This window comes from Ovis aries, chromosome 14, assembly GCF_016772045.2.
Source record: "Ovis aries strain OAR_USU_Benz2616 breed Rambouillet chromosome 14, ARS-UI_Ramb_v3.0, whole genome shotgun sequence".
Classification (NCBI taxonomy): Eukaryota; Metazoa; Chordata; class Mammalia; order Artiodactyla; family Bovidae; genus Ovis; species Ovis aries.
Window position 1 is genome coordinate 57,765,572 of NC_056067.1, and position 15,328 is coordinate 57,780,899.

At 59.2% G+C, this 15,328-nt stretch overlaps 1 protein-coding gene across 1 annotated transcript; it reads left to right on the forward strand.

The window, feature by feature from the left end:
* The first annotated feature begins 1,278 nt into the window (after nucleotides 1-1,278).
* Nucleotides 1,279-14,558, forward strand: SPACA6 (sperm acrosome associated 6). The gene is made up of 10 exons (XM_015100074.4): nucleotides 1,279-5,393; nucleotides 5,621-5,698; nucleotides 11,771-11,839; nucleotides 12,548-12,571; nucleotides 12,952-13,029; nucleotides 13,157-13,263; nucleotides 13,343-13,345; nucleotides 13,721-13,877; nucleotides 13,972-14,182; nucleotides 14,451-14,558. The coding sequence occupies exons 1-10, from the start codon at nucleotides 5,180-5,182 to the stop codon at nucleotides 14,482-14,484; spliced, it is 975 nt and encodes a 324-aa protein (XP_014955560.2). The 5' UTR covers nucleotides 1,279-5,179; the 3' UTR covers nucleotides 14,485-14,558.
* The last annotated feature ends 770 nt before the right edge of the window (nucleotides 14,559-15,328 follow it).

Here is a 15,328-nt window from a genome sequence, read left to right on the forward strand (position 1 = left end):
CACCCTCCTCACATTCTCTGTCCCACCCCCTCCTCTGGGTCCCCAGGGTCCCCGCCTCGGATCAGGCAACCATCTCCCCATCCTCCAGCAGTCTCTTCCCCCCAACTCATCCCCCACAGGCCCCAGAGGGATCACTTTGACACCCCAAATCTGACCCTGCCCCTCCCTTTGCTCCCAGACACCCACATGGGAAAGTTCCCCGCCCCGGCCAGCCAAGCGCTGGGCACCTGGCCCCGCCCACCACCTCAGCCTCCTCTTGCAGGCTCCTGAGTTCCCATCAGACTTGACCGCCCGCCCTTCTCCCAGAATCGCCCCCCTGGTTTCCTCTGGGCCTCTGCTTCAGCTGTGCCCTCCGCCTGCAATGCCCGTACGGACGCCTCTCTCTCTCTCTCTGTCTCTCTCTCTCTCTCACACACACAATTCAGATCTAACTTCTCCTAGTTCTTGGAGGTCACAACCACCGCCTTGTCTGGAGGCCCTTTCGGCTATCGCCAGCTGAAAGGATTCCTGCCCCATACCCCGGGGCTCCCACAAGCCGCTGGATCCTCCCTTCGTCATACCCCGATCGCCCAGGATTGGAACTGTCTGCGTCTGGGTCTGTCTCCTCCATCAGACTTGTGAGCTCGGACTGCAAGGGCAGATCTGGGTCTGATTCACCTTTCCGTCCCCCAGTGGGTGGGTGGGTGGAGAAACCGAAGCGGAGGGAGGGGAAGGAGGCTGGGAGAGCAGAAAGGGGGAGACAGAGCGAGGAGAGGAGAAGACCCTGATGGAGGGGCGCGGGGGGCGTGATGTAAGGAGAAAGAGAGACGCGGAGACGGAGACACGGGGGCGGGGGGGGGGGGGGGGGGAGCACAGGGCCAGGAGGAGGCAGGCAGAGTGAAGGAAAGGGAGGAGAGGTGGAGGGGACGAAAGAAAGCAGAGAGTAGAGAACCGGCCCCGGCCGAGGGAGGAGGGAGGGAGGAGCGGGAGCGCCGCCGGCTCACCCTACCGCCTCCCGGCCCCTTTTGTCCCTTCCCTCCTCCCTGCGTCACGCTCCCCGGCCCGGCCTCTCCGCCCCGCTCCCTCCCCCGCCCCGCTCCCTCCTCCCCGGGGCTGGATGGAATTTTTTCCCCTGGACCGGGGCCAGCTCCGGGGCAGGGGCGGGGCGGGGGGGGGGGGGCGGTGGCGGTGGTGGAAGCCAGGCCGGACTGGGCCGGGCGGTGGGGAGGGGCCGGGGCGGGGGCCCCCCTGGGGAGGGGGCTGATCCGCCGGGGTCCCGGGCGGGGGAGCCGGGCCCGCAGAACCGGGAGGAGGCCCAGGCCGGAGGGAGTCGGGGAGGAGGGAAGGAGGATGGCTGGGACGCCGGGAGGAAGGGGAGAGGCCGTCGGGCGGCGGAGGCGGGGAGAGGATGGAGAGCTGGCGGCGGTGGCGGCGGCGGCAGCGGGGCCCGGCTCGGCCCGGCCCCGGGGGGTTGCCCGCCGAGACCCTTCCCCCGACGCGGGAGCGGTGGAGCCGTGAGTCTACGGAGAGGCAGGGGCGTGGGACCCGGGGCCCGGACTCCAGGGTCCTTGGATTTCTGGGTTCCTGGAGGAGGAGGCGGGGGCTGGGGACCCAGAGTCCCGAATCCTTGTAGGTGGGAACTGGGGGGCCTGGATTCCGGGGTTCAGGAGGAGGAGTGGGCCAGGAGCACCTCCTAGATTCCACTGGGAGGGGAGAGATGGGGCTGGGATAGCTAGAGAGGCTCGGAGCCGGAGGAGACTCGGGAGGGGTGCCCTCCCGCGCCCTCAGGGGAGCTCAAGGGAGAGGCTGGCTCTGGAGGTGCCTCTGGCCGCGGAAGGGTTAACGTCTGGCTGGAGGGGCGGGGGAGGGGCAGGGAAGGGGCTGCGGGGCTCTGAGGGGTCAAGGGTGAGCCGAGCCAGTGGGAGGGGGCTGCCGAGGAGGGGGAGGTTGTCTGGGCTGCCAGACAGGCCAGGGTCAGCGGCGGGGGCAGGGGATGTCTGGCGCAGGAGAGGCCCAGCGTCCAGGCTCCCTCGGGGACCGGGATTCCAGTCCCCGGCCCCCTCCTCCCTCAGACCTGGGCGTCCGCGACCCGGCCCCTCCCGCAGAATTCCAGCGTCCGAACCCCAGCCCCCATTTTTTAGCCCTGGACCCTGGAGCCTCCAGCCTCTTCTTCCCTCAGCCCTTGGAAGGGAGGAAGGGGGGGGGGCGGGTCCACATTCCAGCCCCCTGATTCTCCATGAAATCCCAGAGTTCGGGCCCCCAGACCCTTTCTCCCCCTAACCCAGGTGTCCCCACCTCCTCCTCTTTGGCCCCAGCTGGAGTCCAGCCCTCTGGGGGTTAAGGGGGCGGGGCCACTGGTTGCCATGGTGCCAGACTGTTTGGGTCTGCTCTCTGACCCTTGGGGGCTCCCCAGGGTCTGCGGGGAGGGGGAGGGGGGCCCAGACCTGGGCGAAGTCCTGCGCCAACCCTTTCCCCGGGTCGGGCCTGCGGGCCCGGGGAGTCCGCGTTTCCGCCGAGGCCCGGTGCGGTGACCTCGATCGGGTCCTGACCCCCGCCCCCCGCCCTCCGCTCTCTGCGGGCCTCAGTTTCCCTAGGAGAGACGTGCCGGAGCCGCAGGGCGATGCTGCGGCCCCGCGAACCCTGAGGACGCTCGGCTTCCCTCGGCTCGCACCCCCTCCCCAGGCCCCCGGCAGCCCCGGGGCATGCTGGGAGCCCGGGCCTGGGCTTCGGGCCAGGTTGGGGGGGTCGGGGGGGCGGGGGCCGCCTCCTCCCTTCCCCTTCCTCCCCACCTTGGCCCGGCTCGCGCCCCTGCCGGAGGGTCGGGGAGGCCGGGAAGGAGGGAAGCGGGATGCGAGCGGGGTCCGCGGACCCGTCCCTGGGCTCCCCCCTCCGCCCTTCCCCCCGGCCTCCCCCGCCCCTCCGCGCCTCCCCGCCTCCCCAGCAGGTCGCTACCCCGGCCCTGGGCCCCTGCGCGAACCACCCCCACCCCACCCCCAGCTCCAGACCTGGCTCCGAGCTGCGGCGAGGGGGAGGGAGAGAAGGAAGGAGAAGGGGGGGTGGAGGGAGGCGAGAGACCCGGGAGGGAGAGAAGGAGAAAGAGAGAGAGAGAGGCAAGGAGGGAGACGGAGGGGGAGAAGGAGGCCGGGAGATGGAGAGACGAGGGAGGGAGGCAGGCAGGGGGAAGAGGGTTGTGGGGGGGGGGGGGGGGGGGGGGGGAGAGTGAGACGGGGAAATCGAGGGAGAGAAGGGAGGAAAGGGACAAAGACAGAGGGAGGGGGGCGGAGCAGGGGAGGGGGCAAGGCCGGAGGGAAAGGGAAAGAAGCAGAAAGGAGGAGAGGAGAGAGAGCAAGGCGGGGGAGGGCGGAGAGACACGGCCTGAGAAAGGCCCCTGCGAGCCGGGGACGGCCGCGCGCGGGGGGAGGCGCGGCTGGGCAGCGCAGAGCCGGGGAGGAGCACACGGAGCCTGCAGGAGATGGGGACCAGGTGAGGCCGAGGGCGAGCAGGCCGGACCGGGAGAGAGGACCGGGAAGATGGAGCTGGAGCGGGAGACGGCGGGAGCGAGACCGCTGGAGCCCTGGACCGAGGCGGAGGTTCTCAGGTGCACAGACTCAGCCCCGGGCTGGGGAGGGCGGGTGCTGGGCCCTCTAGCCTGGAAGGCCTGGCCCCTCCCACTCCTGCCCCCGCCACCCTCCCCACCCCAGCCTACGGCTGGCTGGGGCTCAGCCTTACCACCTGCGAAATGGGGGTGCCGATGGCACCTCGCGCTCAGCCGGAGAGATGACACAGGCCTGGGGCGGCATCCGCGGATGTCAGTGTGGTACTTGATGAGAGGCCGAAAGCAGGGGTGAGAGAGGAGCAGATACCCAGACAGGCTTTCACGGGTTTATAGCCCCTGGGCGGCCTCCGCCCTGCTTCTGGATTTCAGATTATCTGACAGGTAGGGTCAGGGAGGGAGCTGGCCCAAGTGTCCAAACTCTGAAACTGGTGAAGTTCCCTCGGACCCGGGATCCAGGAAGCCGGGCTGCGTCTTCTCCGAAGGAGACAGGCCTGGCTGGATTCCCGGGACTGAGGGAGGGGCCGGGGGCCTGGCCTCCTGGGTCCCCTGGGGAGAAGAGGGGCTTGAGGACTCGGACTTTTGAATCTCAGGGAGCAGTGGGGGCTAGGGGACCTGGATTCCGGGGACCTTTGGGGAGGAAGGGGCCGAGAGACTGACTCCTGGGTTCCTTGGGGAGGAGGGGGCCGGGGGCCCGGATTCCTGGGTCCTGGCACCCACCCGTAGAACCGACCTTGCGGGGCCTTCGCCGCACACAAGCTCGTGTCTGTGGGTCCGTGTCGGGGGCTCACCATCGCGGCTGGGGCCTCCCCCGGCCCTCCCCGCCCTCCCTGGCCCCGTCTGTCCGTCCATCCGTCTGTCTGTCCACCTGCCGCGCCCCCCGGGCTGAGGTAGGAGGTTGTATAGTTGAGGAGGACACCCAAGGAGATCACTATACGGCCTCCTAGCTTTCCCCAGGCTGCGCCCTGCACGGGACGGCCGGCGGGGACCCCTGGACCCTGGTCCCCTGCCCCACCCGGCCAGGCTGGGGAGGGGGGGCTGCCGCAGGGACCCTGGGAGAGAAGTGGGGCTGTCCCTCCTGTCCTCATCCCTTTCCTTTCTCCCCTTTCCTTCAGAGAGTTTCTCTCCCATCCAGAAATCTCTGCTTGGCTTTCTCTGTCTCTCCATTTCCACTGGGTCTCTGTGCAGCGGCCTCTGAAACTGTCTCCATTAGTCTCTTATGGTGCTTTCTGGATCTCTGGCCTCCTGGTGTCTCCCTGTGGCCTAGTTTCTGTCTTTCGGGCCCTTACGGTGTCTCTGTGCCATGTTCATGTCCCCGGCACCCCCACCCCCACCCCAGGGCCTGGCAGGCCCCCACACACACAGCGCACTGCCGGCCTCTGCGTCCCTGAGACCCTTTAACCTGTGAGGATGTCCAGGGTCACAGGTGAGGTTCTTGGGAGCCTGGCGTCCGGCCCAACCACCAGCCTGGGGCTTGCCGGCCCGACCCCCCTGTCCCCTTCCTCCCTGAAAACCCCCACAGGGGGAGCCTGACATTGGATTGGTGACTGAGACCTGACCTCTGACCCCTGCATCTTGAGCCCCTCCCCCGCACCACAGTGACCTCACAAAAGTCACCAGCTTTCCCCCAGGCTGCGACCCTCCGCCATGGCCTGGCTGGCCCCTTGGAGCGCCATCCTGCCCTCCCTGGTGGCCCTTGTGGTCTCTGGGGCTTCAGCCTGGGCCTGTCTCCTCTGCTTCACGTCTTATGAGGAGCGTCTCCAGATTTGCCAGATCTTCGCCGGCCTGGACAGCCCCGACCTCGGGAAGTGTGAGGAGGCCTTCGCAGATGCCTTTAAGGGGCTGCTGGACACTGAGATCAGTGAGGAGACTGCCCCTTGCTCCCCAGCATCCTCCTGGGATGGGAGGGGGGCCGAGGGTAGGTGGAGGGAGGGACCTGAGAGGCCTGGAGAGACTGAGAGGGACGAGACACACAGACGGGAGAATGGAGACGTGGGGAGCAGAGCTCGGAGACAGAGGGATGACCACCTCGGGGACATGGTGCCGGGGGAAGCAGTTTCCCCCCCAGCCCCTGCTTCCCACCACCAGACTACGAGGAGAGGGGCCAGCTGCACGATGCCTTCACCCAGATGACCCACTCCCTCCAGGAGATGGCCGCTGCCCAGGGTGAGTGGGGCAGGGTCCATGGCACTGGGATATGGATGTCTGAGCCTTTGTGGGGCGGAGGGCACGGGGGAGAAAGCCCAGAACGTGACAGTGATCTTGATGGTAGGATGCCAAGGGAGCTGGGTGACCTTGTCAGGGAGCAGAGACGGGCGGGTTCAGGGCAGAAGGAACTTGAGAGTCTGAGGCCAGTGGGGCTCAGGGAGGTGAAACCTGCCCTCCCTCTGTGGCTTGCCCTCTCCCTGGCTGTGAGATTCTGGATGCACCACTGCCCCCGTCCCCAACTTCGGGCCTCAACTTACCCATCTGAGAAAGGGGACAAGCACTTTGCCTTCGGCAAGGTGTGGGAACTCAGTGAGACGGAGGGGGCTCCAGCAGTGGAGACAGACTTCAGGGAGGAGAGCTTCCTCTAGGATAAAACTCCCTACAGTTAGCAAAGTGATTCCACATCTTTGACCGACGGAGGCTATTAGGGGGCCCGGAAGACAGGTGGGAGCAGGGAGGGAGAGCATCACTGGGGAGACAGGCACATGTGACAACCTCGAGGGAGTGAGACACGATCAACACACGCGTGTGACAGTGTGAAGGGATCACAGGGCTGGGGTGACCCTCGTGGCCGAGGGGCAGGTTGAACAGTGATCACACCAGGCCACAGTGATCACGTGACACAGGACTCCCTCCAACCCCAACCCCTGCCCCTGCATGCTGGAGACTGGAACCATGGGTGGGGAAGCTTCCATGGCCGTGTCCGTGGTCTGGGGGCTCCGCACTTATTTCTTCATTTCAGTTCTATTACTTCTTTTGCTTCCTACTCTTGCCTGTGAGCTTTTTGACAAACATGATCCCCAAACATGAGGAGCTTCCCGTCCATCCGGGGGGCTCCCAGTGCAGGGGGGAGGTGCAGCATGGAGAAGACTTCAGCTGCAGTTTCCCCCACCCACAAAGGGAGAGCTGGGGAACTCAGAGCTGGGGGTGGGGGTGGGGGGAGAATTCTGGGAAATGCCCTTCTCCCCTACATCAGAAGTTTTCGAAAAGAGCAGAAACAAGTCCTGCTCTGGGTGCAGAAGACCCTGAGGGCAGTGTGTGGGACCAACTGGAGCAGGGGAGGGAGTGGAGGCTGGGAGGCCCGGGGTGGAGGCTGTGGTGAAGGAGGCCAGACCTGTGGTGGGGAATCTGTGAAGATGGAGAAGAGAGGACCAGGCCTGGGTCTGATGAGCTGTTCAGGGAGAGGGGAAGAGGAGGGTTAGGGACTGTGTGCCGGGTCTGGCTCCGTGTCTGAGTGGGCAGTGGTCATCCCTGGGAGGAAGAGCAGGAGAAGGGGTAGATGGCCAGCTGGGTGAGGCTGCAGTGACTGCGAGGGGCCTGGGGGACGTCCAGGGTACAACTGGGAGTCAGGGAGATTTGAGACTGTCCCAAAGAAACAAGGCTGTGAGCAGGGGAAGGGCAGGGTCAGCTCAGGGTGTAGAAAGATCCTCGAGGGCCATATGGATGGACTGGAGGGAGAGTCTGGGGGCCGGGAGAAGCTGGGGCTTTACGTTCCATGGGTATTTACTGACTGTGCCAGGAACACCACCAGGGACACGGCTGTGACCCAAACTGCAAGCCACCTGCCCTCAGGTTCCTTGCGCTGTTTATTAAAAGTAATCAGTGAAATGCCGTAGATGTCAGTTGGTGATCTATGCTATGGAGGGAAACAAAAGAGTGAAAGGGGGGTGGCCGGTGGGGTGATCATTTTACTAAACAGGTTGATCAGGGGAGATGCAAATGAAAAGATCCAGTTGTGCAAAGACTGAGGGGGAACAGAGAGAGCTGTGCAGGTGATCTGGGGAGAGAGCTTCCAGGTGGTGGAGCCAGTGCAAAGGCCCTGGGGCCAGTGGGGCTGGAGTGGACCATGTAGGCCAGTAGTTCTCCAGCCCCACAGTGTATGTCAGAATCTCCTGGGACCTTATTAAAATGCAGGCTCCTGGGCCCCACCCTCTGTTTCTGAGCCTTAGGTCTGAGGTGGGGCCCAGAAATGGACATGTCTAACAAGTTCCCAGGTGCTGCTGCTGCTGTGCTGGGAACACACTTTGGGAACCGCTAGGGTGCGTCCTTGAGCCAGCTTCAGCCAAAGGACCCCCTCTTTCCAGCTCATACCCAATGATCACTTCAGCTCTTGCTCTTGATGTGGGAAAACCCTTTGGAGGATTTTACAGGAAAGAGGGGTTCTGACTAAGGCCATGTGGGTCAAAAGCAGACGCAGAAAGCCTAGGGAGGAGATGGTCAGTGGTGTCTTAAACTTGTTGTGATGGTTGGTGGGGACTGAGATGAATCTGCCCCTTGCATGGAAGATGCTGTGTCTGCAAAGTTGATTTGTGTTAATAATCCTCCTAAAGGATGTCCTTGTACTGGCCCCACGAGGTGGAGTTTTATAGCTCCATTTTCCAGATAGGGAAGTTGGGGCTCCCCTGGATGGACCCAGGGGCTGTCTGGACCAGATGTATGTAGGATGATGGGGATGGGAAGAATTGAGACGACCCCTGGGTCTCTCCTGAATGGAGGCCCAGAGAGATGGACAGGTAGACTCAGAGTGGTTCCCGGTGGTGGCCGCTGACACTGTTAGTGTCGTGTGGAGGGCAGTGTGTCTACCACAGGTAGTGGCCACCCGTGGAGACTCTGGAGTTCGGCCACATGGGTTCCCATCTAGCTGTGTGACCTTGGCTGATTTCCTAACCTCTCTGTGCCTGGGTTTCCCCATCTCAGATTAGGGGATGATAATGCCAGTAGTTGACGATTCTATAACACAGACATTATCGCATTATGGTCATTTAATGGTACCTAGCATGTAGTTTGGGAGGAGGAGGCTTTTATATTGTATGACATGAAATCCTCATCACCAATGCTGTGAAGTAGATACCGATATTGTCCCCATTTTATGAATGAGGGAAAAAAACAAGGATCAGGAAGGTTAAATACCCGGCCAAGGTCACATAGGGAGGAGTGCATCTGATGGGTAGCATGGAAGTGAGACAGGTGTGCGCATAGTTGGGACAGACAGGACTCAAACGCAGGTGATCAGCAAGTCGAGGCTCCCAGTGAAGCAGCTCTTTGGGGAGACTATAACTCTTGCCCCTTTGTGGTTAACACAAGCCTGCCTCTTGCCCTTTTGGACATTTTGCTCCACCCCTGTTTACTCCCATGCTTCTCCCCTGCCCCCTGGCTGACTTGGTATATCCCACACACCGGCCCCCAAGAGCCATTTGGTTTGGCCCATGGATATTCCTTGGCTGCCTCCTCCAACATCATGACACGCCACTCGGACCACATCCTCCTGACCATACTGCCATCACCAGACCACAGCTCCTGCCTGCCTTGTGGCCAAGGAGAGACTGCTAAGTCCTTGACCCCTCATTTGGCACCTGCTTCCTGGCTTCAGAGCCCTCTTCTCTCCAGCTTCTACCATCACTTCTATGATCATTACTTCAGCCAAATTGTTATCAGAATCCTCAATTCCCTCCCTTTATGTATGGTTTAACCTAAGGTTAAAACCTGCAATGTCTTAAGCAGGGTAGAAGTTTATTTTTTCCATATAAAATAAGTCTTAATGTAGGCACTTAAGACTACTATGGCAGCTCCATTTTCCTGGGGACTCAGTACCCTTCCAGCTTTCTACCTTACCATCCTAGGGTATACTACTTATCCTCATGGTCCTATATAACTGCTAGAGTGCAGCCATCAAATCTAAGTTTCAGGCAACAGGATGAAAGAAGGGGAAAGGGGCCAATAAATTGGCACCATATCTCTTTTAAGGCTACTTTCTGTGACTCAACACATCACACTTAAACTTACATCTCAGCCATCAGAACTTGGATACATGACCACAGCTAGGTCACATGACCACAGTTAGCTACAATGGGAGGTTGGGAAATGTAGTCTTTTAACTGGGGCAGGGTCGGGGTGCTTTCTCAGCTGAAACGTGGTAATATGTTATTAAGGAGAAAATAGATATTTTGAGGCAACTGGCAATCCCTGTGTATTAGTTTGCTAGGGCTCCTGTAACAAAAAAACCAGAGACTGGGTGGCTTAACTAAAAGAGGTGTATTTGCCCACAGTTCTGGAGGCCAGAAGTCCGGCATCAAGGTGTCAGTGTCAGCAGGGTGGGTTTCTTCTGAGGCCTCTCTCCTTGACTTGCAGAATGACGTGTCCAAATTTCCTTCTCTTCCAAGGAAATCAGTCATGGTGGGTTAAGGCCCACCCGAAAAACCTCATTTTAATGTTGTTACCACCTTAAGATTCCATCTCCAGGGACTTCCCTGGTGGTCCAGTGACTAAGACTCTGTGCTGCAATGGTGAGGGCACAGGTTCAATCCCTGGTCAGGGAACTAGATCCCACATGCTGCAACTAAGACCCGGCGCAGCCAAATAAATAATTAAAATTAAAAAAAAAAAGATTCCATCTCCAAATACAGTTATGTTCTGAAGGACTAGGCTTAGGACCTTACTGTATCAATTTGGAAGAGATGACTTCAGCCTGTAGCACCCTGCCACATGAGCACTGGTGGCTCAGTGGTAAAGAATCTGCCTGCGGTGCAGGAGACGCAGGTTTGATCCCTGGGTGGGGAAGATCCCCTGGAGAAGGAAATGGCTCCCCATTCCAGTATTCTTGCCTGGAGAATCCCATGGACAGAGGAGCAAGGCAGGCTACAGTGCACTGGATCACAGAATTGAAACCTGACTTAGCAACTAAATGACAACAACAAAATCCTGCCACATTTCTGACTTCCAAAGCCACCTCTACCTGTAAATCATTGCGGCCATCCACTTTGAGAAAGTCCCCCAATTTTTTTTTTTTTTTGGAAGGCCATTACAGTGGTGTAAACTCAAACATCCATAAGAGCAGAGAACATAGAAAGAGTGAAAGAGGGGTAGAAATGAAGAGACTGGGAACTCTGGAAAAGTGGGTGTGTGCCCTGTCTAGAGTGGGTGGCTGCTGCTAAGCTCCAGCCAACTGCTGCCTCATGGAAATACTGCCTCTGTTACAGCTCTTCCAGATTTCATAAAGGGATGCCAAACATTTTATGTGACTTTTCCCAAACTTCATATGATGGCAACTGGGTCATTTTTTAAAAACACTTTCCAGGCCAAATATAACACATCCAGTGGATGAATTGTGGCCCCTGGCTTCCAGCTGTGGTGCTCATTCCAGTTGAATCCTGGAATTCATTCTACACATACTTATTCCTAAGACTCGGGGGCCCTTTCCTGGTTTCTGAGGACACAGCACTAAAGAAGGGCTTGTTTGCTTACTTAAGAGACAGTCTTAAATGCTCACTATGTATATATGAATATATGTATTTGCAAACTGGTGAGAGCTATGAATGGAACAGACGGAGTACTGTTAGAGACAAAGATAGGGGACTGGATTAAATTAGATTTGTGGTCAGAGAAAACCTCTAAGGAGAAGACATGAGGGTTGACAGGAAGGAAGAGTAGGAGTGGCGGGGGGAGGTGTGCTGGAGACTGAAGACAGCATGTGCAAAGGCCCTGAGGTGGCAGAGAGCGTGATGCTTTCCTTACTAGGGGAAATGAACTGCAGGAGACTTAAGAGTTGCGGGTTCCATACCTGGGTCAGGAAGATCCCCTGGAGGAGGACATGGCAACCCACTCCAGTATACTTGCCTGGAGAATCTCCATGGACAGAGGAACCTGGTGGGCTACAGTCCATGAGGTCACAAAGAGTCAGACAAGACTGAAGCGACTTAGCATGCAGAGGGAGACGAGACTAGGGCAGACTACACAGGGCCTCCTAGGCCATGGGAGAAATTTGACCTTTATCCTCCCTTTTCTCCTTAATAAGATAACACGGATGCGGAGTCCTGTCAGAGTGATTAGTCCAGAGGCTGATTAGTCCAGAGGCAGCAGAAGATTTGGGGGTGTGCCCACCATCCAGATGGAGTAGGAGGCTGTGGCATATACCAGAGACCTGGGGATAGCAGGGGCTGGGGGAGGGGCACAGACATGATGACAGCCAGACCTGTCAAGCCCCGGCAGCCTTGGGGAAGGGTCTTTACCACAAGGACTCCCTCCACCCTCCAGGGTCCTTTCGGGTTGCCTTTCTTCATGCCGCGGAGAAAATGCAGAAGATTATATTGCAGCTTAAGGAAGGTAAAATAGACTGTCTTCTTCCCCCAAGCTCAATTATCAAACCCAGCTCCGAAGACCCCCATTAGCTCCCATCAAGCCAACCCCCCCCCCCCGCCCCGATCTCTGAGCCGAGCTTCCCTTGTGGGTCACTCTGGGCACAGCCTCTTACCCTGCTAGGACCACTCTGGGTCCGGCCCCGCCTCCGAGGCAAGGTTACCTCTAGCTGGGACCGCTTTGTAGGACAATTCTGTCCCAGACTAGCTCGGGCCTCTTCATGGATCAATGTCTGACCCTAGGCACTCTGTGACAGGTTTCCTTTCCATCCGGGGCATCTTAGTGGGCTCGTCCAGCCTGACCACACCTCTAATTGGACGCCCTAATTAGGCTCTGTCCCCTCCGATGATCGCCTGCGATCTAGGCCCGTCCCGCTCGATGGGATACACCGGGGCTGGACCTGCCTCCTGGGTGCCAGCAGCAGGCATGTGCCTGACGTCTTAATGGAATGCTGCAGGGCTGGCAGGGTCCCCAGGTGAAGTACCGCAGGCCTGGCCCCGCCTGCAGGGGGGAAGCTGCAGGCTTGGCCCCACCCCTTTGGTAGAGCGCGGCATACCTGGCTCTGGTCCCTTGGAGGAATGAATGCATCCGGCCCCGAAACGTTTCCTCTAGGGGAGTTTCAAGTGGGCACCTGCCACGACTTACAGGGTGGTAACGCTTCCCCTCTCTCCGCAGTGCAGGCCTGTATTCCTCCCTGCGGTAAGCACGTCATTCAAAGCTCAGAATTGCGGGGGGAAGGGAGGTGGTAAGGGCCGAAACCTGGGACTCTTGGAAGAGCACGGGTGCCTCTGATCCGAAGGGGCCAATGCGAGCCCAGGAAAAGAGTAAGAAAACCAGTTCACAAACCTCACGAAAGGCGGGTCCGAAAAAACAAACAAACAAACAAACACCAAGGCAAACCAATAGGGGTCCTAGAGGCTGGAGAGTTGTGAGAGCCAGCCAATGAGCGCGGGAAAGGCGGGGTCCAGGTTTTGTCCGGCAAGTAGAACCCCGCGAAGTTAAATAAACCTTATGGTGGCTGAAGGGACCCTGGCCAGGGGAGGCAGATGGACCCCAGACTCAGCGTTCCCACCACACAGGACTCCAGGAGGTCACCCGGCGTTTTCGCTGCCGCGGATGCTACTCCAAGGTCTGCGACCTCCCGCTTGACTGCCCAGGTGAGGGGTGTGGCCTTGAAAGGCGAGAAACCTGAAAAGCTGGGAGAGGGCTGAGCGAGGAAGGGGCTGGGGTTGGGGGGGATCGGACGTGGACGGGCCGAGGTGGCGATGCGAGACCTGTCTTCAGTTCAGGACCTGACGGTGACTCGGGGTCGTCAGGCCATGTTCTCTTGCACTGTGAACTTCCAGCTGCCTAAGGAAGAGATCACCTATTCCTGGAAGTTCGCAGGAGGTGTGAGTCGGGGCGGGTCCAGCGTGAAGGGCTTTAGGAGGCGGTTTATGCTTCACTAGAGGATGGAGAGTCAGGAGGCAGGGAGTGGGATTCGAGGAGGCTCGGTCTAGACTCATGCTTCGTGCAAGGGGACTGTCCCGGCATTTGGGGGTAAGGTCAAAGCTCAAAATGCAATGCAATGCAATGCAATGCAATGCTCAAAAACTCCGTAGGAGTTTCAGGTGGGAAAGCAAACCCTAGGCCCACGAGGCGGAGTCAAGGCTTAGGGGGCGGGGTCGTGCGTGAACGCTCGGTGAATAAGAGGGTGAGGCCGGGGCTCGGGGGGGGGGGGGGGGCGGTGGCCTGGCTTAGGGGCGGGGCTTCACGTAGCGGTTTGCCGAGAGGGCGGACTCTCTTCTGTGCTCGGGGCGGAGCCGGCTGCCCGCGGCCTCTCACCGCTTCAGCCCGAGCGTCCCGCAGCTCCGGACTCAAGATCCAACCTACTTCCGAGATATTCCGCGGGCCCAAGGATACCTGGCGCGGATCCGGCCGGTGCAGCCCACGCACCGCGGGACCTTCTCTTGCGTGATCACGCACGACCAGCGCCCCCTGGCGCGGCTCTACTTCTTTCTGAACGGTGCGGGCGGGGCGGGGCCGCGCGGCGGGACAGGGGGCGGGGCTGCGCGGCGGGGGGTGGGGCTGGCGCCCGGCTGACGTGCGCGTCCCCGCAGTGACGGGCCCGCCGCCGCGCGCGGAGACCGAGCTCCAGGTCTCTTTTCGGGAAGTGTTACGCTGGGTGCCGCAGGAGGCGGAGATGGTCGAACCCTGGAGGCCCAGCCTGGGCGAGCTGCTGGCCAGGCCCGAGGCTCTGACGCCGGGCAATCAGTGCCTGCTCGTGGCGCTTGTGGCCTTAGCATCAGCCAGTGTGACCGTGCTGGTGTGGTGAGTCCCCGGGACCCGGAGTCCCAGCCTCCGGCTCTCTCCTTACTGAGACTGGGACGTTTGGGTTTCTCAGCCCCTCCTCCCTCAGATCCGGAATTCCGAGTCGCCAGCCCCCTCCTACTCAGGAGTCATAACCCCCAGCCCCTGGTGTCTCAGATCCAAGAGTCCAAGCCCTATCACCCGCCTTTGGAACTTGGGCTCCAGGACCCACATTTCTGGTCCCCAGCCTCTTCCCCCGCCACACACTAACATCGCCTTGTTTCCCCAGGATGTTTTTTCGATGGTACTGCAGCGGCAACTAACAAAGGTATCTTTTTTTTTTTTCTTCCTTATCCTGTTTTCATCCTTAAAATAAAGAATATATTTTGACTCCCTAGATTCTTTCATCGTTGCAAGTGATCGCTACAAACAACTTAGGGGGAAGGGCGGGATATGCCCAGGTGCACATGCCCCCATAATGATGGTGAGAGGCACCGCTGTGGCAGGGCAGGGCCCTGTGCTGAGGGCTTTAGGTGCACGCCCAGGCCCCTCCCCAGATTTCCGGCAGTGTCCTGGACATTTATGCCTGCATCAGTCACCCCCAAATAAAGACCTTCGTGTGGCCCCCAAAGCCTGTTCCTCCCCCAGAACTTTCTTGCTGTCAAGCGCATCACCATCCACCCAGCCGCTCGACTGGAAACCTAAGCTGTATTTACTTTCTCCTCCATGTCTCACCTATTTCCAAGTCTCAGCCTTTTCAATTCCTAAATATCTCATGGAGTTGCTCTGTGGTGCACCACCATCTCTTGCCTGGATCTCTGCAGCAGTATCCACACTGGTCTCCCTGGCTGAGAGTGGGCTCAGCCTTGTCCCAGTGCGATCCATTCTCCACAAAGCAGCCAGAGTGTTATTATTTTTGGCTACTTTGGCTAAGTTTTTAATTTTTTAAATTAAAATTTATTGGAGTATAGTTTCTTTTCAGTGTTGTGCAGCGAAGTGAATCAGTTATACATATACACATATGCAATCTTTTTTAGGTTCTTTTCCAGGTTCTTTTCCCATATATGTCATTACAGAGTATTGAGTAGAGTTCCCTGTGCTGTACAGTAGGTTCTTATAAGTTATCTCTTTTATATATAGTAGTTTGTATATGTCAGTTCCAGTCTC

What these genes read in the sequence shown, in the direction of transcription:
- SPACA6 (XM_015100074.4), top strand. Translation starts at nt 5,180, where the DNA reads ATGGCCTGGCTGGCCCCTTGGAGCGCCATCCTGCCCTCCCTGGTGGCC. An exon ending in GGCCTGTATTCCTCCCTGCG is followed by an intron (nt 12,572 to 12,951) that starts GTAAGCACGTCA and finishes CCCACCACACAG; the next exon opens with GACTCCAGGAGGTCACCCGG. An exon ending in GCTCTACTTCTTTCTGAACG is followed by an intron (nt 13,878 to 13,971) that starts GTGCGGGCGGGG and finishes GCGTCCCCGCAG; the next exon opens with TGACGGGCCCGCCGCCGCGC.